At 37.6% G+C, this 25,675-nt stretch overlaps 1 protein-coding gene across 6 annotated transcripts in view; it reads left to right on the top strand.

Moving 5' to 3' along the window:
• Window positions 1-25,675, top strand: part of TASP1 (taspase 1) — a 260,013-nt gene that overhangs the window by 145,142 nt on the left and 89,196 nt on the right. For all 6 annotated transcript variants that reach the window (XR_855856.3, XM_002918481.4, XM_034639847.1 and 3 more), the window contains one exon: window positions 913-1,023. Coding sequence is in view for 5 of the 6 variants with exons in the window: in XM_002918481.4 (XP_002918527.1) it covers window positions 913-1,023 (111 nt within the window). In the remaining variant the exon portion in view is untranslated. The remainder of the gene's footprint in view (window positions 1-912; window positions 1,024-25,675) is intronic.

Below are 25,675 nucleotides of genomic sequence, written 5' to 3'. Positions count from 1 at the left end.
AACGACTGAGCCACCCAGGCGCCCCCACTATGTACTTTTTTGAAAAGGTTTACCCCTCCAATGTTTATGAAAGTAGCTTTTTAATTTTGTTTATCTAAGAAAAAAATCAGCTTCTTCAGAAATCTTTTATTTGAACTTATCAACCTATAAGTTAAATTTCTTTTGTCTTTACTTTGCAGGCAGTTTCTACTTTTAACAGATAAAAAGTGTAATGGAATTCTAGGCAGTGCTTCCCATCGCCATCATACTTACCCTTTTTTAGTGTGTCTGAATGGTCCCAGTTCACTACAGGGATTTAAAAATGCATTCTTTTTTTTAGAATTACAGAGTATTCATCCCTGAAGTCTATGTAAGTTACTATTATAAGGTGAGAAAGTTGCTATTTTATTAAGTCCACTTTGCAACTGTTGATGTAGTGGTGGACATTTCAGTGAAAAGTAGGTAAATGGGGATCTGGATTGCCCCTGGCTGTTTAGATTTTTTCCCATGCTCCCAGGTGTGTGGGGTGCCAGAGGCAAAATGGAAGACTTAGGACAATTGTAGTAAACAAATAAATTATAAAATAGAATTTCTGTAGCTACCCAACAATGGAAAAGAGCAGAACCATAGGAGATTCCTAGGCAGAGAATCTGAATTCCTGTATTATGTAAATCATTCCTATGAAAAAGGGGTTTTCTTTTATTTTTCTCTGTTTCCTTTTGACATTCCTTTTGATACAGTTATTTGTTTATTTTCTGCTGAGTCTTATTAAAATTCTAGATTGCTCGTAGAAGTCATTTCATCCATCACTGAATTATTCTCCCAAACAGCTACTTCTTAAGTGGCATATAAGGGTGTTTTAATGCTAATAAGACAAGACGGATGTTTAGCACCACTTTTCCTCAACCCCTCTTGGTTTCCTTTTATTTCTAGGATGTGGGGAGCATCTTGTGCGCACCATACTGGCCAGAGAATGTTCACATGCTTTACAAGCTGAAGATGCTCACCAGGCACTGTTGGAGACTATGCAAAACAAGTTTATCGGTAAGTATAACATTACAAAATTACGTTCTTCTAAATATAGATTGATTCAATGAGCTGTAAACCAGTCAGATACCATATTTGTGCCGCAGGGCCTAGCTGCAGGGCCTAGCATGGACTTAGACCTCCAGTTAATACTGGTCATGAAAAGAATCACATGAGATACCTACTAATGCATGAAATTTGCCATAAAACTAATTTAATCCCCAAGCTGTGAGACATTATCTAGGATTAGAGTGATATATAGTAGCATAAAATTCTACTAAAACAAAATTCAAGAGACAATATCCTTTAAAAGTTTTGTTTTTTTTTTTTATAATACACTTTGACTCTTCTTTTAGTCAGTGACATGTTAATGAATCCAGTGCTGCCATGTACAGTTGTATACGGTTGAGTTGAAATCCTGCCTGGGCTCCATTTGCCAAGCTGTGTAACCAGATGTAAGGCTGCGGGATCAGTTTGGGGGAAGGGGTGCCTTTTTCTAATCTGTAGAAAGATTTTATATAGCCTTGCAGTGATCCTATCCATAACTGTTACATAGGGTTAAAACTATTTGACTTAGTCTGATTTTCCCATCATGTAACATTGAGCTTAACACTATGTGAAAGAGTAGTGAAGTTGTATAAGACACATAAAGTAAAGTTAAAAATAAATTGGGGTAATAGCTATGAATAAATTAGAGAAGTATATTACAGGGTTTATCTGGGAGGTGTTATCTCTAGTTGGAGAATTAAGACAGGGTAAAATAAGATGCTAATTATATGATGAGGACACGCAGACAAAAGTGTAGGAAGAAATTGTTCCCAAAAGAACTCATGGATGGGTGCTCTTAGAACTGGCTCCAGAAGGCTCTGGGATAAGTGGGAAAAGAGGGAGAAGAGAGGAGCATAAACACAGACACGACAGTAGGATGTGGTCTCATGAAGGCTAGACACTTATATGACTCTTACCTGGCAGGAAGTATTCCTTATATGCAGTGGGGCTGGTGAGGCCAGGTCACAGTAGGCCTTAAAATCTCAACATAGGAGTTCATATTTGATCTGATAGGAAGGAGAGAACGCTTATGTGTTTCTAAGTTGACAGATAAAATGGTATTTTGGGGGAGGGTTTATAAAATAGATCCAAGGTTGTCCAAGACCATCTCTATAGGAAAGAGACATGAAGGGCTGGGAATGGTCCAAAGGATGGAGAGGAAATGAGAAAGTGGGAATACTGGAAGAGTCAGATTTTGAGACTAGGTGGATGTAGCCCACTGGGGCCAATCAGGAGATGGAAACTATACATTGGGGTGCCTGGGTGGCTCAGTTGGTGAAGCGTCTGCCTTAGGCTCAGGTCATGATCCCAGGGTCCTGGGATAGAGTCCTGCATCAGGCTCCTTTCTCAGCAGGGAGCGTGCTTCTCCCTCTACCTGCTGCTCCCCCTGGTTGTGTGCTCTCTCTCTGACAAATAAATAAATAAAATCTTTAAAAAGCCCCCAAACTATACATTAGGCTAATCAGGGGAAGTTTAATATAAAGAATTGTTAACTATGTTGAAAGAGTAACTGTAAGATATAAAGAAACTCTAGGTGGTACTCTAGAGCTGAGAGAGTGTCCAAGTTAAGGACATGTTTGGAAGGGGCACAGACCTTAATGAAGAAGGTATGGTTTGGCTACCAGGTAGCAGAGAAGTTCTCTGGTTTGGCCAGGCTGGGACTGGTCTGGAGTTGCTGTGCAGACAGTAGGATACTCTTGAGTTCAGGCAGGGAGTAGATGATCAGTATCTAGTGGCTGGGTGTGTAGTGGGAGCCTGGCACCAGTGGGGGCAGAAGACACAGAGGACTTCAGAGCCCACAGGCCACTGAGGGCTTAGAGGGACTGACCCACTTGGTGTTTGACTCTCTGGCCACAGGGGCTACATGCAGACTGTGTGGGGCCTTGCCGAAGGAGTCCTGTGCAGCTGCAGGGGACGTATTGCCAGGCCCAGGCTTAGGCTTCAAAGTCATGTTCAAAGACTGTGTTCTGGGCCTGTGGCTGGGGCAGACTTCACCAGATGTCCACACCCATACTGTCTCTCCTTCCCAGCCCATGCTGGAAATTGTAGGAAGGGTGCCTTTTGTAACTGTTTATCTTCTTTAACTCAGTTTAATGCCTGACTTCTTGCCTTCATTTTACTAGTTCCTTCCATGTAAGCCTAGTCCCTTTATACATGGCACTTTATATTTGTTTACCACTTTTCCCTCTCTGCTGGCTGGCATCAGGATTCAAGGGAGCTTCTTTGTCATTGTGAGAGGGACCATCTCGTACATGGTCTCCCTCCTCCTTATTGTTGGCTTCTGCTGAGATGGGACTTGCCCTCCACCTCCTTTTGGGTTACTGGCTTCTGTTGCTGCTGAATTCACTGTGGTGTCCATGGTCTTGTTGTAGCCTGTGGTTTCCTTAGTATACACAGCGTCCACTGACAGTAGATGCTAGTGGTAGTGGAATCAGATGGTCTGAAACTTCTGAAATAATCAGTGAGAATGTCAAGTCCTCATTGCCCAAGTATATCAGGCTAGTTTTTCTGCTTTACTCCTGGAGCATCTTATTGGCCTGACTGTGGAATGGGACTGGGGAACTTCCCTACCTGGCATTCTTGTGTCTTGAGGCCTCATCTATTCTTGGATCCTTCACATCTAGCTGGCGCTTTTTTATTTGTCTCCTCTTTTTCTTCCACCCTCACCATTTTGGAAAGAGGGACAGAAACCTACGCCAGTGATCAATTCTTTTCTTCTGGTTTTCCCACCAATGCCTGCGTTTTTAGTCACACCCTAGCCCCAGTCCTACCTTTAGGGTACTGGTGGGGAGCTCTAAACTATTCTGCCAAAATTTAGGATTTACCTACTCAAAATATATTTCATCCCAAAAGTGTCTCTGCTTAGAATTTATGAAAATCCACTTAGAAGCTCAAAGGATAAAACATATCAACTAGATAAGCATACAACTGATGGGATCAATAGAAGGTTCTGGGGATGGGGTAAAACTGTTTCATTATTGTTCAGGCCTTTAATAAGTATCATGCCCTGTCAGGAAAGATTTTTAGGGCAAAGAGAGAAAGAAAAAACAGATTATGGGCAGTAAAGAATTGGATATATCTGAAAGAAGAACAGAGTGAATAACTGTAGGAAAAGAATTCAATACAAAGAGACTTTGTACAGGTTATTTCTTACAGTTATTTAAACTGAGGTTATGAAGACATAAATAATGGTATTAACTATATGCATGCTAGCAAGAATTGCCTTGTAGCAAAATGTGAGCTGAGGATTGAGTTAGGAACACGCCTTTGAGGTCTGCCTCTCATGATTTTTCAGAAAAAGGTTAATTACATTCATGTTACTATATCCTCAAATTTATCAGAATCAGACTTTATTATTGGTCTTTTGTTTTAGCAATTACCAGCTGTCGAATGCTGTTTTTAAAGGAAACCAAATTCTTTGGCCTTAATAGCATATATAACTTATATAATTTGTTATTAGTTGTCCAACTATATTAGATGCATTCTCAGAACATTACTGGGTAGGAATAGTAAGAGGTGAAAACTAGATGTTCAGGAGAAGTTAACTTCCTGGGAACCTGTGGCATGTGTGGAATTATGGCACATAGCAACTTTCTGAAGCACTTCACTGAATCTAAAACCACAAATTCACCAGCTAGTCCTATTTTTCCAGATTTGGGTCCATGCTAAGCAGTTCCTGAACTCCATTCTATTCTCTTCTGTTGTCTGTGCTCTCCTTCTCTATAGCTCTTTGAAGCTACTCAGAGAGTTGGACTGTGGTATTTCATTTTGCCACTGGATCCCAGGACCTAATGCATTTGAACCCTATCTTTAAAATTCCAGAATCATGGAAAGAAGTAAGAAACTTCAGATCTCACCTGATTGACCCTGTGTATTTAATAGTTAAAGAAACTTAGTTTTCAAATTTAATGACTTGCCCAGTGTCACCCAGTTAGTATGTATTCTTTCTGTAGGATCATACTGTCCTTTTTTTTTTTTTTTTTAAGTAAAATGAATGGGAAGTACAGGGGGACACTATCCTGGGGGTTTTGCACTCTGGGCTTTGTGTCTGACTCACTGGATATAGCAAGTTAAACTTGTTGTTTTGTTTTCTTTAAAAAAAAAAAAAAAGGAATGTTAGACAAACAGTTTCTAAATTCCTTCACCATGCTGAGTTCTGTGAATTCTCTACTGTATCCAACCTGAAAATGTGAAATTCTTTTTAGTCAGGTGATTTGGAAATGGGATTGGAAAATGAAAATTTCCCGGAACCACTTGGGAATTTTCAGGAACCACAGATGATATTTATAAAGTAGTTAGAAGAAATAAATTGAATTTACCAGAGGTCTGGACAAGGAGCAAGAAGGTTGAGTTCTTTCCTCTTTTAACAGTGATGAAATCAGTTGTTTGTTTTAGGACAAGTATCTTTGTTCTCAGTTTCCTCATGTATAAAATGAGGGGCCAGAAAGTCCTTCTAGCTCCAAAATTCTGTTGGATCCTTGGCTTGTTCTCAGGCCAATCTAAACTATTTGTGTGAAAGTATAGTTGTAAATCAAATTGCTCCTTAATTGACACTATAAATTAAAATTGTTAATAGTGGATCTCAAGTTCCTATTTGAAATAATTCGGTTGAAATTGTTCTGGCAGTGACTGAGACAAGCTAGCAACCACTTTCTTGGTTTTATGGAAAGACACTACTATATTCTTCCTTTCTTGCTTCCTTTGTTTTTTCTTTTAAAAAACATTTGCATAGATAACATATCTAGAGATTCTCATTGCAATGTATACATAGAAAAATTTTATATAATAAGACAGATACTCCCTTTCCATTTACTCTAAGTCCATTGCTCTTGCCAGAAAGAACCACTACCAACAATTTGGAATGTGTCTTCATAGTCTATTCTCTCTGTCTGGGTACCTCCCACCCCTACTCTCTCCCTCTCTAATCATTTTAAACAATTATATAGAAGAGATTTCTTTTTTTTTTTTTAAGATTTTATTTATTTATTCAACAGAGATAGAGACAGCCAGCAAGAGAGGGAACACAAGCAGGGGGAGTGGGAGAGGGAGAAGCAGGCTCATAGCGGAAGAGCCTGATGTGGGACTCGATCCCATAACGCTGGGATCACGCCCTGAGCTGAAGGCAGACACTTAACCGCTGTACCACCCAGGCGCCCCTGTAGAAGAGATTTCTAATATATTGTTTTGTGGAATACTTTTCACTTAACATATCTTGATGCTTTTTTTTAAAAGATTTTATTTATTCATGAGAGAGAGAGAGCACAAGCAGGGGGAGGGGCAGAGGAACAGGGAGAAGTAGGCTCCCCATCGAGCAGGGAGCGCAAAGCAGGGGCTTGATCCCAGGACCCTGGGATCATTACCTGAGCCAAAGGCAGACACTTAACTGACTGAGCCACCCAAGCACCCCGTATCTTGATGCTTTTGATATATCGGTATACATTTATAGCTGAATATTCTGTGGTTCCATAATTTATCCATCACCTTATTGAGAAAGATTCACGTTGTCTGTAATTTTTGTTTATATCATTTTCCTGTGTGGGAATGCTTGTTTCTCTATACTCTGAGCAATTATCACGATGCCATTTTCTCTCTTTCGTAGTATACAATTTTTTTAAAACTTTTTTTGGTGGTTGCCCTACAGTTTGCAATATACATTTACAACTAATCTAGGTCTACTTTCAAATAATACTATACTGCTTCATGGGTAATGCAAGTACCTCAAATAAAAAATTCCTAATTCCTCCCTCTCATCCCTGTATCATTGCTGTCATTCATTTCAGGTGTACATAATCATATGTAAATACACACACATAGACACATTGTTGCTTTTATTATTTTGAACAAATTATTGTCTGTTGGATCACTTATGAATAAGAAAAATAAAAGTTTAGGGGCTCCTGGGTGGCTCAGTCAGTTAAGCATCTGCATTCGGCTCAGATCATGATCTCTGGGATTGATCCTGCTCCCTGCTCAGCGGGGAGTCTGCTTCTCCCTCTTCCCCTTCCCCTGCTCATGCACTCTTTCTCTGTCTCTCTCTCAAATAAATAAAATAATATCTTTTTTTAAAAAAGAAAAAAGTTGATTTAAGCTTCCCTTATTACTTCTCTAATGTTCTTCCTTTACGTAGAGCCATGTTTCTGGCTTATCAGTGTCTTTCTCTTTTAATATTTCTTGCAAGGCTGGTCTACTGGCAACAAATTCCCTTAATGTTTGTTTGTCTGAGAAAGTCTTTATTACTCCTTTTGAAAGATAATTTTGCAGTCCATGCATCCAAGTTTGGTAGAGGTTTTTTTTTTGTGTGTGGTTTTTTGTTGTTGTTTTTTATTTTGACACTTGAAATATTTCACATCACTCTCTTCTTTATTCCATGATTTCTGAGAAATCAGATGTAATTCTTGTCTTTGCTCCTCTGTGGGAAGGTGTTTTTTCCCCTCTGGCTTCTGTCAAGATTTTTATCTTTATCTTTCATTTTCTGTATTTGAATATGATTTACCTGGATATAGTTTTTTTTTGGGTCATTTATCTTTCCTATTCTCTGAGCTTCCTGGATCTGTGATTTGGTGTCTGATATTAATTTGGAGAAATTCTCAGTCACTTTTACAAAAATGTCTTCTCTTCTTCTCTCTCCTCTTCTTTTGGTATTCCTGCTTTGTTTAGGTTACATCTTTGTAGTTGTTCCACAGTTCTTGAATATTCTGTTCTGCTTTTCTTTTCAGTCTTTTTTCTTTTTCCTTCTTTGGTTTTAGGTGTTTGCGTATCCTTAGTATTTTTGATTTCTAGCATTTCTTTTGTATTCTTTCTTAGACTTTCCATCTCTGTGCTTATAGTATCCATTGTTCTTCCATCTTGTCTACTTTTTCATTAGAGCCCTTAGCGTTTGCATTATGGTTCTTTCAAATTCCTTGTCTGATAATTCCAGCATTCTTGTCATATCTGAATCTGGTTGGATGCTTGTTCTTGCTCTTCAAACTGTGTTTTTGGCATTACAGTATGCCTTGTAATTTTTTCTTGATAACTGGACATATGATGTATTGGGTTAAAGGAACTATGGGAAATAAGCCTTTAATAATATGGTGATGAGGTGTGGGGGAGGGGAATATTCTGTATTCCTATAATTATGTCCCAGTCCTTTAGTGAGCCTATGCCTCTGGTCTGTGAACTTTGGAAGTACCTCTTTGTTTTTCACCCCTACCTTTTTCCATGTAGCATTTCAGAGCTGCCTGGAGTTGAGTATTTTGCATTGAGTTTAGGCTCTGATAAAGCCCCACAGACTAGGCTCTGGTAAAATAGTTTCTCTTGAGGACAGGCATTGTTAATAAGAACAGAATGCTCTCTTATATGTAAAAATGATTCCTTTTCTCCTCCTCCTCCCTGAAGCATGAAGGAATTTTTCTCCAATTTACACTACTGTGAAAACCTGGTAGAGCTGTAGGCTGTAAAACTCACAAAAGTGTCATCCCATTCCTCAACAACTTCCCCCACCTCTCCCTGCAAGAGTTTTTAACTCAGGGACTTGTCTACCTACACTGAGCCTCCAGCAGTTCTTCGATTACAGTTCTGGTTTCCTACCCTGGCATGAGTTCTGTGGAGGCTTCTGTTTGTGGTTTTGTGCTCTGATAGGTTGTGATTCTTTGTATCTGACTATCTCCAATTTTGGGGGCAGTTGTTTACCTTGTGACCTCACTTCTCTGATGGATCTAAGAAGAGTTGTTGATTTTTTTTCAGTTTGTTCAGCTTTTCACTTGTTAGGATAGAGTGACAACTTCCAAGCTCCTTACATGCTGGACCGGAAGCTAGAAGTCTCCTTCACACTCTTTTCTAATGGTTATTATCAACTTATAAAAGATACCCAAAGTTATGGATTAAAAAAAAGATTTTCAGTTTTTACCTGTCTTTTCTTGATGAGTGAAGTTGAGCAACTTTTCACATATAACTTGGCCTTTTGTATTTGTGAATTATCTGTTTATAGCTCTTGACAATTTTTCTTTGTATTGTTTGGGTGATTTTCTTTTAATTGACATTTAACTTTTATTAATAGTGAAATTATCTACAATGAAAGGTTGAAAAATGGTGTAGTAGTAAGCATCTCTACAGAATTTTAAAATAACCATGTCTTTTTTGAGTGGTCATATGTTTGATATCTGTGACCTTCTGCAGCAATAAGGGATTTTTTTAAAACTAATTTTACACTTACGATTAAATAATTTGTTTTTATGTGTTTTTTCTAGTCAGTGACTTGTTATTTCCTATTTTTTTGTAATTTGAAACAAACTCTGAAATTATCTTAAATGCAGGGCTCTTTAAAAATCTATTTTTGATAAATGAGACTTTAATGTGATAGAATGAATAGAGTAAAATTGAAAAACATTTTGAAGATTGAACTGTTTTTGTTTCCACTTGCATTACCATTATGCCAAGATCCAGAGCTTTGGTTTGACTTAATATAGGAAGCATGAAAGAGAATGACCAATTCATGCATTTTTTTAAAAACCACTGTTTGTGTAACATACAAAACCCATAAAAAATGGGTACTGTAAAAATAGTGCCTTAATAATACTTCATGCTAACCAGCTGATTATAGACTGAATGCTTAGTTAAGTAGGGAAAAGAAATAAATAGATTTCCTTTTTAGTTGTGCTTTTTAAGTGATTACACGCACATTTAAAAGCTCTTACAATGATTCAGATGTGACTTTTCCTATTCATGGTTATTTTTGAATGAACTTGGTTTCATGAATTATTCTTTTTTTCCATGCAAACTGTGGCTGTACGTGTGGTATGTGAACTTCAGGGTGGTATTATAGCTTCTTGCCCAGTTCTCAACAAGTAATGTCACAGTACATTTTTTAGTTGGTTCTGCTCACTACTAAATATAATAGTTGATAAAATGTTATCTGTAAATATCAAATTCCTTCTTCTCTTTGACTTTCTAAGGTAAGTTATTAGCTTAGTGTTCTTTAATTTATTTGGGGAATATTCTTATATTTATTGACATGATAGGTCTATTATGAAATGAAGAATGCCATCAACAATTGAGGTTGAAGGGAGTCCCCTCTTGTGAGTTTTCTGCCAAATTGAGAGGTTATATTCAATAAATGTTTTCTTTTACTGACCAAATCTTCACTAAAACCCTGATAATTCATGAGCATTAGCTTCCATAGGAAGAACAAAAGTAAGTTGTCATTCCACGTTTTAACCTTTTTGTGAGATCATCAATTATGTTACACAAATTTCTTTATAATTTAGAAAACTTTAAAAATATACTTCTCTTCACCAGTGCAGTTTTGCATTTTTTTTCAAGACTTTTGCCTATATTCTTTACACACATTTTTCTTTTTCAAACACTAAAATCTTTTTCCTTTGTAGCTACCTGGAGCTTGAGGGACTCCTAAGAGAATTTACTCTTTTTATCCATTAAAAAATCAGACATGTTTCTCCTTCATTATCATAAAAAATGTGATACTTAAGTCTGTTGTACTCACATGTACAAATTGCAAAATTAGGAAAACAATAAATTAGGCAACTGCCAAAGCATTATTCATCATAGTTCTTGGGCCGTATGCATTTATACTTCCAGAATTTTTAACATCTTTTTATTTAACAAATATTCATTGAAATCCATTTGTGTACTTTGTTGGCTATTATGAGAGATTCACAGATAAAACAAAACAGCTTTGCTATCAAGGAACTTGCATTGTTTGGGAGGAAAAAGGGCAGATGTATCATAAATAAAAAGTAAGATGCAATAAGTACCACACTAAATTTCAGGAAATGTAGGCACTCCTGTTCCTGGCAATTTTGTGAAGTGGAGATCTTGGAACCTTCTGATTGCAAATAATCCAAAAGTACTGGACAAAATACCAACTGCAAAAATCACACTTTAAGTGAATAGAATGGAACTTTCATTTAAGGTAGTCCTAGATATATGAAGCTCCCAGGGCTTAACAGAAGAAAATGGAAATCTTTCATGAAGGAATGCTCTTTCAAGCCAAATCTCAAAATAGTCCTCAAATGTGAATCCAAAGTACCACCTTAAATTGAAATAAAACACTTTACCTAAAGGGGAGTTACCATGAAAGAGAGAGTATGTATGTCAATAGAAACCTCAAACAGCTTGCAAAAGACTTTGCATATAAAGAATCCCTAGATAGAAAATATGAAATAAGTATGTTGTAGATATCCATTTTTTAAAAGTTTTTATTTTAATTCCTGTTAGTTAATATACAGTGTTATATTAGTTTCAGGTGTATAATATAGTGATTCAACACTTCCATACAACACATGGTGCTCATCACAAGTGCACTCCTTAATCCCTCCCACCCCCATCCCCTCTGGTAACCATCACTTTGTTCTCTAGAATTAATTTTTAATTTTTGGAATAGTTCAAGAAGAATGGTATTAACTGTTCTTTAAATGTTTGGTAGAATTTGCCTGGGAAGCCATCTGGTCCTGGACTTTTATTTCTTGGGAGTTTTTTTGATTACTGATTCAGTTTCCTTGCTGGTTATTGATCTGTTCAAGTTTTCTATTTCTTTCTGATTCATGTTTGGTAGTTTATATGTTTCTAGGAATTTAGCCATTTCTTTTAGATTGTCCAACTTGTGGATGTATAGGTTTTCATAATATGCTCTTATAATTGTTCATATATCTGTGGTGTTGGTTGTTATTTCTCCTGTCTCATTTGTGATTTTATTTATTTGAGCCCTTCTTCTTTTTTTCTTGATAAGTCTGGTAAGAGTTTTCTCAATTTTATTGGTTTTTTTCAAGATCCAGCTCCTGATTTTGTTGATCTCTTCTATTGTTTTTTAGTTTATATTGCATTTGTTTCTGCTCTAATCTTTATTATTTCCTTCTTTCTGCTAGTTTTACATTTTATTTGTTGTTTTTCTAGCACCTTTATGTGTAAGGTTAGGTTATTTATTTGAGATTTTTCTTGCTTCTTGAGGTGGGCTTCTATTGCTATAAACTTCCCTCTTAGAACTACTTTTGCTGCACCCCAAAGGTTTTAGACTGTGTTGTGTTTTTATTTTCATTTATTTCCATGTACTTTTTTTCCCCGTTTGCTGACCCATTCATTGTTTAATAGCATGTTATTTAACCTCCCATACATTTCTGGTCTTTCTGGATTTTTTTCTTGTGTTTGACTTCTAGTTTCATAAAGATGTGGTCAGAAAAGATACATGATATGACTTCAATTTCTTGAATTTGTTGAGGTTTGTTTTGTGGGCTAATCTATGATTTATTCTAAAGAATGTTCCATGTGCACTTGAAGACAATGCAGGGGCGCCTGGGTGGCACAGCAGTTAAGCATCTGCCTTCGGCTCAGGGCGTGATCCCATTGTTATGGGATCGAGCCCCACATCAGGCTTCTCTGCTATGAGCCTGCTTCTTCCTGTCCCACTTCCCCTGCTTGTGTTCCCTCTCTCACTGGCTGTCTCTATCTCTGTTAAGTAAATAAATAAAATCTTTAAAAAAAGAAAAAAGAAGACAATGCGTGTTCTGCTGTTTTAGAATGGAATGTTCTGAATACATCCGTTAAATTGAGCTGTTCCTGCGTGTCATTCAAAGCCATTGTTTCCTTGCTGATTTTCTGTTTAGGTGATTTGTCCATTGATGTAAGCGAGGTGTGAAAGTCCCCTACTATTATTGTATTATTATTGGTTAGTTCTTTTATGTTTGTTATTAACTGTTTTATGTATTTGGGTGCTTCTACGTTGGGTATATAAATATTTACAATTGTTATATCTTCTTGTTGGATTGCCCCCTTTATTATTATATTGTGTCTTTCTTTGTCTTCAAATTACTGTCTGACCCTCCTTGACTCTTTTTTTTTATAATAACTTTTTATTATGTTATGTTAGTCACCATACAGTATATCCTTAGTTTTTGATGTAATGTTCTATGATTCCTTATTTGTGTCTGGCTTTCTTTTCACATCCATTTGCAAATGGATGTAGTAAAAATTTGAGACATTGTTTTTTTTCTTTGGCTAGAAAGGATGGTTAAAAATCACATTTGTTTTATTTTTTTTAAGATTTTATTTATTTATCTGTCAGAGAGAGCACAACTAGGGAGAGCGCAGGCTGAGCAGGCAGAGCAGGCAGAGGGAGAAGCAGGCTCCCTGCTGAGCAAGGAGCCCAATATGTGGGACTCAATCCTAGGGCTCTGGGATCATGACCTGAGCTGAAGGCAAACACTTAACGAACTGAGCCACCCAGGCATCCCAAAAATCACATTTATTGACCTGGACAATCATTTTGAAAGTAAATAGTTCATTTGCTTATTAAATTAAGTAACACCTAAGTTTGTTTTTTAGTACATATTGAAAGTAAGAAACAGAAGCATCCCAGTTTCCAGGAAACCCAGAAGTTACCTTTTGTGATATGGCAAATGCATTATTCCTAAAGGAAAATCTTGGGATAAAACTGGGTCAGGCTGTTCTGGGCAGCCTCAATCAGTTTTCTCTTCTTTGTCTCCTCTTACAAATAAGAAACAAGAAAAACTTGTTTTTGTATTAAATTACTAACAGAATTGATTAGGAGAAGACTAATGAGATAGACTTATCAGGATAAGTGGAAATGGGTAGCCAGCAGCAGAAATGTAACTTTGACGGGCTTTGCACATTCACATTGGTTTTCTGCCTGTGGCCTAGGCTTCCTGTTTATACAAGAGCTCTAGCCTCCTCCTACATCCTGGAAATCCCAAATATTTTGGATACTTGGAGATTTTTACATAGCAGAGGATGATTTGTCCATAGTTCTTAGCAGAGGTGTTCTTGCACAGACCTTTGGGGAAACAAAAGACTATTTAAATTAGCTACCGAATTTAGATAACTGGAAATAATTTGGTAATATTATTTGGTTAGTAAGCAAAAAGTAAGCACAGTACTAAAAAGGAAGAACAATAATAACAGCACCTCTGTAAACATGTTACATTAAAAAGAACCATAGTTTTGTTGGTGGTTTATTTGATTTCAAAAGTGGCCAGAGGTAGGGACGGTAAACTTGATTATGGAAGTTGGTGCCATCACAGGATTGGGAGCTGCTGAGCTTTTCACAATAGGTACTTTATTTTGCTATTTACGCTAAAAGATGTTTATGAAATATTAGGATGTAATTAAAACCACACAAGGCATTTGTTTTATCCCATACAGAAAAAAATAAAGATCTTTGTTTCTATATTAGCATTTTCCCCCCGAAGGGTACTGATTAGGTGATCTAAAAGATTTTTGGCTTTTCCTTTAGTTTGTGAGCATGTGGACAAAACCACTAATATTAGTTATAGTAAACTCAGAGCACAAAATTATAATGTCACAAGACGGAAAGGAAAATGAAATCATATGAAGCTGAAGGCTGAGTTGTACAGTATATTGACTGGTTATTTTGAACAGACCTTATATTACAGTTGGTGGATGTGGATAAATAAATCCATGTATTATAATTCTCATAATAAATTTTAGAGTTCTTTTCATGGTTGTAAAGTTGCTTCCCCATATTGTAACCTATTTTTTTTAATCATCAGATATTTGAGAGTAACTATGATTTTAGTATCTGTGAAAACCACATATTCATGAGGGAAGAATAGAGTGTATATAAAGAATATTATTCTGAACCTTTTATGAATGTGGTAGAAGCCAGTTCATTCATTAGCATTAATCGTGGGAAGCTTATGTGGAGCACTTCTCACAGTCCATCTGAGGCTCAATGACACTGATGATTTTCTGCTATGTTACCTTGCTTCTGGATTGATTTTCAGTTTTAATTTGGGTAAGCTCAGAGTATTTTCTTTATTTGATTAAAGTAGCAGATTTAGGGCGCCTGGGTGGCTCAGTTGGTTAAGCTTCTGCCTTTGGCTCAGGTCATGATCCCAGGGTCCTGGGATCGAGCCCCGCATTGGACTTCCTGCTCAGTGGGGGGTTTGCTTCTCCCTCTGCTGCTCCTTCTGCTTGGGTTCTCTCTCTTGCTCACTCTCTCTCAAATAAATAAAATCTTAAAAAAAATAAAGTAGCAGATTTATATTTATTTAAAAAACTTAAATCAAGTAGCATTCTTTATGATTTGAGTTTGTGCTTTGGAATTCTGTAATTGTACTTTTGGGGCAAATTTTGAGTGTGTTTGCTCTAAGAATGTGTGTGTGCGTGCACGCACGCACGCACTTGCATGTGCTCATGTGCATTTCCATTCTTTAAGGTCGAAAATAATCCTGCCTGTCTTCCTTCCCTATTTTTCTTTTCTTCCTATAAAATACAATGTTCTCAAGAGCTTCTTGTTATATTCTGTAGTCATTTAAATACAAAAATGCAAAATAAGTGGGTATTTTGTAAATATAAAAACCTGTATTTAAAGAATCCAACCCAAATACGGATCAATTGACAGCCAATAAAAAATGATATAGGTAAAAATTAACTCACTTTGGATGAATAATTTTGAAAACACAGCACTTTAAACAAAAACATTTAGGTGTGATTAGCCTTTGATTAAAAAAATATTTTAGGAGACATTTAGAGAAGTTTTAACAGATTAAATGATAATACTTATTATTCATAAAAATTACTAATTAATAGTCCTGTTAATTAGAATCATTAATAGTCTTCGACATGATAATATTCTAGTTAGTAAGAGAATGTCTCTCTTTTTAGCGGGGTCTCTTACACAGTATTTAGGAGAAGGGCTTTTAATGTTTGAAACTTACCTCCAAATGGCTCAGGAAAAAATATTTGTGTGTATAATGTTTTTGCACTGTAGACTGTTGGTGACACTGTAGGGTAATTGATTTTCTTTGGGACTTCAGTTGTAACAAAACTTTAGCATTTAACAAAGCGGAGGGAACAGAACTGGTCTATAGATCCTGAGAAACTAATTGCAATTATAACATAATTCATTAAACAAATGAAAACTTACATTTAAGGAGAAATATACAGAAAATAAATGTGTGTAACTTTTGGATGTGCATTTATTTGACAGGACAATTACCTCTAATAAGGCACATAAATATAAATGTATAACTTGTACATTAATTTTTTATTTTTGGATTTATGAAAAGCCTTCAGTATTTTTACTTGTTAAGCAGCTTGTGCATCCAATCTAAAATCCATCATATTGTCATATTTTAAAATATTCTGAAGGCAGGCAATAAAGCACATAAACTGTCAGGGGTCACACTTACCACCTCTACATGCCAACTTTTACAGCCTATCAGAGTCCTTGCGGCACACATTGTGGGCTGGTTTGTCCAGTAGTCATTCTGAGCTTATTTTGCCATTGCATGCCTCTAATATGCTGTAAAAACTAAATATTTGTGCTTTAAGACTCCTTTTCAGAAATAGCCATACAAATAGGTCAGGCTAATGAGATACAAGTAAGAGTCCACTTGAGGGTTTCTGGGACAGTCTTGTCTTTTCTTGATAAAAAGAAATGACATCACCTCCTTTACCTTCTTCCTGTCCTGAATATGGATGTGATGCCTGGAGTAAGATCAACCATCTTGTTGCCATAAGGGAATGGACAGGAGACTCGCAGAAATCATGGCCATGACACTGTAGACATGCTACCACAAATGCAGAAGCCACTTTCCTCCAGACTGCTTGTTAGCTCTAATTTGTTTAAGTCACAGTAGGTCTGTGTTTCTGGTGGTTGTTGCTGAAAAATTGTTCCTTGTGTATCCTCAGGGAGTATTTGTGAAATGGAAAGCATATTAAAAATTTGGCTACTCATTTATCTTCACACTTTATTGTGTGTGTGTGTGTGTGTGTGTATGTGCTTGCGTGTATGTGTATACATACATACATACATACTTACATAAATGGGAGCATGCTGTTGTTTGAATACCTAATTGGTTACTTCATCCTCTGTTTTTGCTAATAGAAGCATGTGTTGGGTGACCATGTGCTTCATGAAGTTGATAGGGGAGGGCAGGATGATTGTTATATTCCAATCACTACCCTATGTTAACACAACTACTGTGTTAGACTATTAAACTCAGAGTTGATTATTCTGGCAGCTAAATGCGTCAACCTCTGTGCTTAATTATTAGAGATCTGTATGACCTGGTGGTGTCTTTGTCCTTCCATATGTTTATGCTGTATTATGCTCTCAGTCTGTCTGTTTGGTGTAAAGTTAATATAGTCACATGATGCAAAAATCAAAAGATACAAAAGTCTCTCCCACACTCTGTTCTTCAGCAAACCCAGCTTCTCTTTGTAGTGAAAACCAAGGTAATTTGTTTCTTTGTATTTGTCCCAAGAGATCCCATGCCTTTATGCCTGGCATCATGGTGTGTGTGTTCTTTTCTTGTGTTTTACACAAATGGTAGCAGTATAGCTATATACCAATCTTTCACTTAGCTTTATTCACTGAATGTATCTAGGTAATCCTATCAGAGTTAGTGCATAAAGAGTTTCTTTTTCTTGACAGCTACATACTATTCCATTATATGGATATGGCATAATTTTATTATAGATCCTCTTTTTAGTGGACATTTAGATGGTTTCAGTCTTTTGCTGTTTGCTTTGGCCACAGCAAATGACCATATACATGTCAATTCATCTAAGTCATTTGAAGTTTGAAATAGTATGTATGTGGCTACTTAATTTTGGTTTTTAAAGATCAACAAAGTGAGGAGGCTATGACTAGAACAGGGATGGGAATAGACTGAGGCAAGTCATTTTTTAGGGGAACATTATGGGCCTGTTAGTAGTCCCAGGAAGGTGGTGCACAAGAGTTCCTGTCTTTGTTGTCTAGGCCAAATGCAATATGAGGCCTTTTGTGGTGCTCATCATTTTAAAGGAGGTTTTAAAGATTTTTATAGATTTGGGTGGGGTAGGAGGAAGAGTCTCTTTCCTACTTTCTTTTATATCAGTTGTATTTATTCACTTATAATAACCCTACACAATTATTTAGCACTTCATACTTTTCCAAGATTTTTTTCCAATACCGTTTCAGCCCATCTTTTAATACTTAAGGCTAATGTTGGACGAGTCATCTCCTTTTGGTAAATGATTGGAAAACTCAGAACCAAAGATCATGTATGAACCAGGTGACCTGGATCCGGTTAGTCAGAGAGTTAAGCCTACAACCCACATTTAATTTCCTGGGATAGGCACAAAAAAATGATATGTGTGTGTATGTGTATGTGTGGGCACACACTTCAACACACTTCTGCCCAATAAGATACACAGAGAAGTCATGTGGAGAGCATTTTAGGAAAAGACAGAATAAAAGGCACAACATGCTATTCCATGCAAAATAGATAACATGTAAATTAGAAAAGCTTTGTTCCTATCCAAAAATGATCATTCCCAGGCTCAGATAGCTAGGAATTCTGGAGATTTTATCTAGCTTTAGGCGTCAGTTCCACACCACTGACAGCTCCTAAATTGATCCTATCACTCACAACCTAAAGAGAAAGAGATGGCTCTTCTATATAGCTTGGGTAGAAAAGCCCAGGGAGGTTTCAGTTTGCCTGACTTGGATACCATGCTCATTCTGTCTTTGGGAAGTGGCATGAGAGAAAAATTACTGAAATGGAAGTCATAGGATCAGTTGAAGTCTCTGTTATGCCACTTGCTGGCTTTTAGGATCTTGGATGACTCATTTTCTCTTTTTACAAGCTGCTTATAGTGGCTTAACCAAATATTCATTTTTTCTCTTTAAAAGCCACTTATTGTGGCTTAACCAGAGGTTAGTTTTTCTTTTTATAACAAGAAATCTGGAGGACCTGTGCCTGAGCTCCACAGTATCTTCAGTGTACCTGCCTCCTCTCCTCCTACTCTGCTGTCCTTAGGGTGTGGCTCTTACAATTCCCTGGGTATGGCATTTGCATTTAAAATAGGAAGAGGGGCACGGGTAATGAACAAAAAGAGTATGCCACCTGTCAACCCTCTTTAAAGGACTTTTCCTAAAATGCTCTCCACATGACTTGTCTGTGTATCTTATTGGCCATAAGTTTGGCCCATGGTCACTTTTAGCTACAGAGAGGCTGAGAAACATAGATTCTTAGCTGTACACATTGCTGTCCCCACAACAAAATGGGCTTCTTTTAGGTAGAAAGAAGGAGATAATGGATGCTAGGTAAGCATCTATGTCTGCCACAGGGGTTAGATTGGATTATTGGTCTAGAAGGCCTTAGCTCTAGAAGTTATGAACTCTGTGTAATAAATTTTGGTAGAACTGGTGATTAAGGCCTTAATGCTCAGTGCAACAGAATAATCTAGATCAGGGTTTGGCCAACAGTTCAAATCCTGCTAGCCACCTGATTTTGTAAATAAAATGTTATTAAAACACAGACACACTCATTTGTTTACACATTGTGACTGCTTTTACATTACAATGGCAGAATTGAGTAGTTGTGACTTAGATCAGATGGCCTGCACACTTTGAAAATGTTTACTATCTGGCTGTCTACAGAAAAAAATTTGACAATCCCTGGCCTAGATGATTCAGAAAAGCCCTTCCATCTTGCTGCTTCCAAAAGCATGCATTTATTCCTTTATTCAATAAGTATTTGAACACACACTAATTTCAGGCATGAGATCAGGCACAGGGGGTATAGCAATGAATAAAACAAAGTTCATGTCCTCATGGAGCTTATATTATATCAAGTCAGGCAGACAATAAATAAATAGGTAAAGCTCCTCATCTGTCATCTAAGTCATAAGAGCTACAGAGAAAAATGAAGTAGAACAGCTCTCTGTAGGAGAGCTTGCAGTTTTTGAGTATGGTCGGGGAAGACCTCCTTTAGAAGGTGACATTTGATCACAAATTCAGAGGTGAGAGTTGGAACCATGTGGCCCATGAAGGGAAGAACATTCCAGAACAGCATGTGCTAAAGAGGTAGCTATGTGTCTGTGGAGGTTGAGGAATAGCAGGAAGGCCAGTGTGGGTGGAACAGAGGGAACAAGGGGGAAGATGGTTAGGGAGGAGCTCAAAGAGATAGTAAGGACCATTATGTAGAAACTTACCCATGGAAATTTGTAAGAAGAAGAATAACATGACCTGATTTACATTTTAACATGGTCATTCTGGCTACAGTACTGACAGTAGACATGGAGAGCAGGAATGGAACCTGGGAGACCAGTCAAGTGCTCTCAGGCTATATTAGGCAATAGATAGTAGTGGCTTGGACTAGAGTGATGGCAGTGGAAGGGAAAGAAGTGGTTGGATTCTGGGGATTTTTTGAAGGGAGAGCTGGCATAATTGAGTAAGAGATAAAGAGAGTCAAAGATGACTTGGCTTTTGGCCTGGACAACTGAAAGAATGAAGTTTCTGTTTATTGAAAGGCGGAAGCCCTCAGGAAGAGTTAGTCTTAGGGGAAAGTTCAGGAGTTCCAGGCAGTGCTTATTAAATATGCAGGTGGAAATGTTAATTAGGCAATTGTATTTTCAAGTCTCTAGCTGAGGGAGAAGCCCTGGGCTAAAATAAACCCGAGAATCAGGAATATGCAGATGATATTTTAAGGTGATAGACAGGTGGTGTGGGACCCTGGAATCACTGTCTTGAGATCGTTGAGTGAGTGAGAAGGGATGGACAGGCACAGCCACTGACCTGGGAGGAACATGAGCATTTAGCTGTGGTAATATTCACATCAAGAAGATGTGATGAAGATGTGTGGAGGTTCTCTTTCTCACTTCTGTTTTTCTCGGGGAATTGGGAGACAAGGTCAGCTGCAGAGTTAGGATGGAGGAGGAGTTATTGGAAATTTGAGGAGAAATGAGAAATGTATGATTGAGAAATGTATGATTTCTGGGCAGCATTGAGGGCACAGATTGAGGTTAGTGATCATGAGTGGTTAGCATGGTAGTGCCGTTCTCCTGTCACATTCAGCTTATGGGTGTAGGCATGGAGTAGGATTTAACTGTGATTGGAATTTTGCCAGGTGAGTATGATGGTCAAGAATAGGGCAAAATAGCTGACAGTTTCTGCAGGAAATTAATTATAATGATGGACCATTGACTTTAGCCCACTTAAGGGCCAAAATGAGGATTTGAGGTGGGCAAGGGACAGATTGAAGGATTGTTGGAGTCTGGGTACTAGAGGGTATCACTAGAAAGTTAGGGGGATTGAGACGCTTGCAAGTGAGGTCTGTAGAAGAGGTGGAAGTTGTTGGTAATCACAATATGGTATAATAGAGTGAGTGGCTGACGTAAAGGACAGGATTCTTGGGAAAGAAGAGGTCAAGGAATTGAGAGGTCACAGTTGGAAGCATAATCTCCATACCTTGAAATCACTAGCAGTTATGGCAGGACGGATGTCGGAGTAACAATGATCTAGGAGCATAGATCTTTGAGGAGTGATGGGGAGTGACTTCCGGGGGCCAGTGGATGAACTGTCGGTCTGATGATAGGACAAGTCTGATGATAGGAAACTCAAATCTGGTTAAGAGTCTGTGGGCAGCCCTGAGGAGAAAGAAAGACATCACCTCACTCCAGGCCTGGCATGAATATTTTGTTGTTTCCATGAAACTCTTTATATTAGTATAAATTTCAAACCTTATATACCCCTAGTAAGTGTAGCAGTGCCAACCATTTGTCACAATGAAAATGAAAAGAAAAATGCAGTTTTCTGAATATACAAGTCCTGACATTGTATGTTGGCTAGTTTACCTGACTGTTTTGAAAATCTGTTTTTTGCTGAGTTGTGGCATTAACTGACATGGACATGAAACAGCCACAGGGCTCAGGAGTCCTGAGATGGAGTCCAGCCAGATGGGTACAGAAAGTGATTCTTCTTTTCTTTAGCCCAAAAATTGATGCATAAACTTAACTATGAAAATGAAAAATTTGAATTACTGGCACTACCCTCTTTCCTTTCAGGGTGTTCACCATTAAAGCATGGGTCACTCAACTGTCTGCATAGATCTTGCTCTTGTTAAAAGTGGCCCTGAAATGTGTTGTTTTGAAACTTCTGGATTCCCTACTGTTTCTAATATTAACCTTTTGGTTGCACACTAGATTAAGGTTTTGTGCGTCACCATTGACCAGGCTATATTTAGTTGTTTGTCTTGGTGGGAATGCGTAATTGAAAATGCACAAATGAAAACATCCCTCTATCCCCTCTTCAAATTTAGAATTTTTTTGTGAGTCTCACAACGGTGCTACACTTGATTTCTGTGTTGTTGGACAGTTCTGTGAGTGGAGGATCTTTTTGCTCTTTAGTAATTATCCCCTTCTGGGAGACAGGTCCAGAATAGACCTTGCTTCTGTGGAATTCCCCAAATTCTTAGAGTGACATTTCAGTGTTTATCTCAGCTTATTAACATAGCAGCTCTCTTTATGAAATTGTGAGTGTGAGATATATATCTGTGTATCTGGATAAACTTGCTTATCTCTATATGGAGTTCCTAAAATTCTTAAAAGTGACATTTCAGCTTTATTTCATATTATTAATGGCTGTTTATGAAGTTGTGGTAGTTTTATATATTCATCTGTATTATATGTAATATGTAGAATATTTTTCTTCTTTTAATTTTAGATTAATTTAAATCCTTCAAGTGGATCTGCAATATGGTTTTGTGTTTTTGTTATTTTTTTCTTACAAAACTTCTATTAAAGTTGTTTTTGAGCATAAAGGATTATTGATTGATTGATAATTTCCTAAAGCCACCCTATTATATGTACACCATACTGTTTTTTAAATTTTATTTACCCGAATGATCTGGTATAGCTCACAGAACCCCATTTTCATTTTTCACCCTTCTCAATATCTTATGGACAAAAAAAAATCAGTTTTCCTTATGGGTTAGGCTGCTTATTTTTTCCTCCTAGGTGCCTACTTTTATTTTTGGCCCTTTTCTCATTAGAAGCTTTTAAATTTAATTTTATCTTATTATTTTATTCCTTTATTTTATTATTTTATTTTTCCTTAGGGTTGCTTGAGTTTGGCAGTCTACTGCTGATTTTTCATTCAAAGATGACTGACAAATCAATTTGGCCTTTCAGTGCCAAATAACATATTAATTCTAGTACAAATCCTTTTTCAAATACAAATGAAGGAAAGGAGTTAAAATTTTTTGGTTACTTTTGCTTTCTTTCTAGCTGTTCTGTAATGAATGATAAAATCTCACTCTTCAAGAATGTTTTTAAAAATTTAAAAATTCATAGCTCTCATTTTTGCCAATTGGCTAGTCTTTAAGACATTTATGGTTTGCTTCTGCAGTTTCTTTTTTCATTTTATTTATTAGACATAGTAAAAGGTTATCCACAGCCCAAGGCTTCTAGGCATGTGTAGACTATAAAAATCTACAATTAAATCAAATAGGGCAGCTGAAATTCCACGACGAAGATGAAAAAAAAAGTTTTAGGGCTTTATTTAGTGAAGAATGACAAGCTGAAAACTAGGTCCTGCTCCGCACCCTACAGTTAACAAATTAGAGCTCTGCTGAATTAGGACAGGAAGGGAATTCCAGAGATGAACAAGGCCATGATGGACCCACAAAGGGAAGGAAGTTGGAGCCGTAGACCAGGGAAAGAATTTCACAGGAAACAGTAGACCTCGCTGTGCCCAGGATTCTCTGACAACTGTCCTCAGGGCCCCGCAGTGAATCTTACATAATGATAAGGGGACGTGTAAATAACCTGATTGAAATGACAAGTCTGGGTGTGTGATTGCATGTACACATTCCAGTGTGGTACATGGGCCTCCTGATAGAGAGCAGTGACCCAAAATGCTCTCCTTGGCAGAGCAGCTGCCGTCAGTCCCCGGTGCAATTTCTTCTTGTCCCACTTACACTTGAAGCAGTATCTGCTGCAGCATGTACTCAATATGGCGGCGAGGGATGTGGTCCCTTTGCTGCCTCACTGGGCCTTGGCAAAGGGGACTTTCCAGGGGACATGGGGCTATCTCTGCACACCCACTGAGGAACTCTCACCTGGACTACCATAGAAACATCCTCAGCAGTCTTCCTGCCTTTTCCCATGAAAACTACACTCAACCCAGTCTGTTTTCCGTACAGCAGCCTGTTCCAGTTCCTTCTCTATTGCTTTGATGGTCCTGCACTATAATGAAGATAAAATGCAGGCATTACCTCATGGCGTCTCTAATGTGATTCCTACTTGTTTCCTCAACTTCATCCCTGGTCACTCTCCTCCCTTGCTCATTATGCTGGCCTTCCTGGTCTTCTTCTCCTTCTTCAAAACAAATTCCTAGATTCTTGCACACTTCAGGACCTTGGCATATGCTGTTTCTTGTTTGAAATGTTCCCCTTTCCAATCTTTATCTGTTCCTTTCTCCTCATCTTTTAGTCAAAATTAAAATGCCACCTGCTCAGAGATGCCTGTCAACAATGGTCCTACCTGCCCCCATTAGTCTCCTTTTTAGCTCCGTTTTTTTCCTCTGTGGAACTGTCACAATTGTAAATAACGTGTGTGTGTGTTTTCTGGTTTGGCCATTTCCCCCGTCATAATGTAACCTCCCTCTGAGTTAAGACCAAATGTGTCTTGTTTACCAGTGTGATGGAGCACTCAGAATTGGGTTGAAAACATAATTAATAGGTACTCAATAGATAGTTGTAGAATAAATAAAGGAAAAGTGACAGTGATATTCACACAGTCTTACAGATGATGGGTCACCTTTTTGTTGCCCCCCCCTTTAAGTATAGCTTTTTTATTTTTCTTAACCCGATATATGTTCGTGACACTCCCAGAAGGAACAGAATGCCTCGCAACTCTTATTGTGGGAACTTTAGGGTCTAGTAGTTCTTGCTTGACTTTTTGAAACAACTGAAAATATTGTTGGAGCTCTGTTAGGAAGTTAAATCCTTGGTTAATATGACCACTGCTTTCACCTTGCTAAGCAAGCTAAGATCTTGGAGATAGCACTACTTTCTTGATCACTGATTGCTGTCTCTTATAGCTTCATCTCATTCTTCCCTTTTGCCGCAAGATCCCTCGGGTCTTTTTCTTCCTCTGCAAGTTGATCAGTTCTGGACCACTGGTTTCTTGCCATTCCCCTCTCTTCTTTTCGGTTTAGTCAGTTTGATTTGTTTGTTCTTATGTCGTTTCTCCCACTGTGAATGTCTCCCTAGATCCTCTCTATACCGTTAGCCCTTCAATCTCCAGACTCTGCTCCTGTCCTTTCTCTTCTTGGCTCCTCTCATTAATCCTTAAAATTTCTCTGTATCCAGACTCAGTTGTTTTTTTCCCAGTGTTGACTGTGCCTGGGACAGCATCCCTCCACATGTCCACAGCCAAGTAGCCTGTAGTCTTTCTCTAGGTCTCTATCATTTAGTAGATATTAAGTACTCAGCATATTCTGAGCACTCTTTGCTCTTCTTTATGACCTTTCTAAAGGTTCACCTTGTGTAAATAGTCAAGAGTTGTGACTACTCATTCTAGAGCTTTCTAGTAAGTATGCTCTTCTCAAGTCTTAAAACACTTAACACAAGGCCCACTAATGGGCTATCCATTCATTCATCTAATAGATATTTATTGATCACCTGTTATGTGTCAGACACTATTCTAGTAGTGGCTGGTGAACAAACGGTTCTGTATATGTATGTATGTTCCATCTATGTATAATGCTCTTACATTCTTGTGTGATATATGTACATATTTATAGTATGTGTAACAGTATTTGCATATATGAGTTTGTCTATGTAAAAATATAATCTATACTATTATATGCTATTCT

The sequence above is a fragment of the Ailuropoda melanoleuca genome, chromosome 13 (genome assembly GCF_002007445.2).
Source record: "Ailuropoda melanoleuca isolate Jingjing chromosome 13, ASM200744v2, whole genome shotgun sequence".
Lineage (NCBI taxonomy): Eukaryota > Metazoa > Chordata > Mammalia > Carnivora > Ursidae > Ailuropoda > Ailuropoda melanoleuca.
The sequence above is the reverse complement of the archived record's forward strand: the minus strand, read 5'-3'. Positions and strand labels throughout refer to the sequence as shown.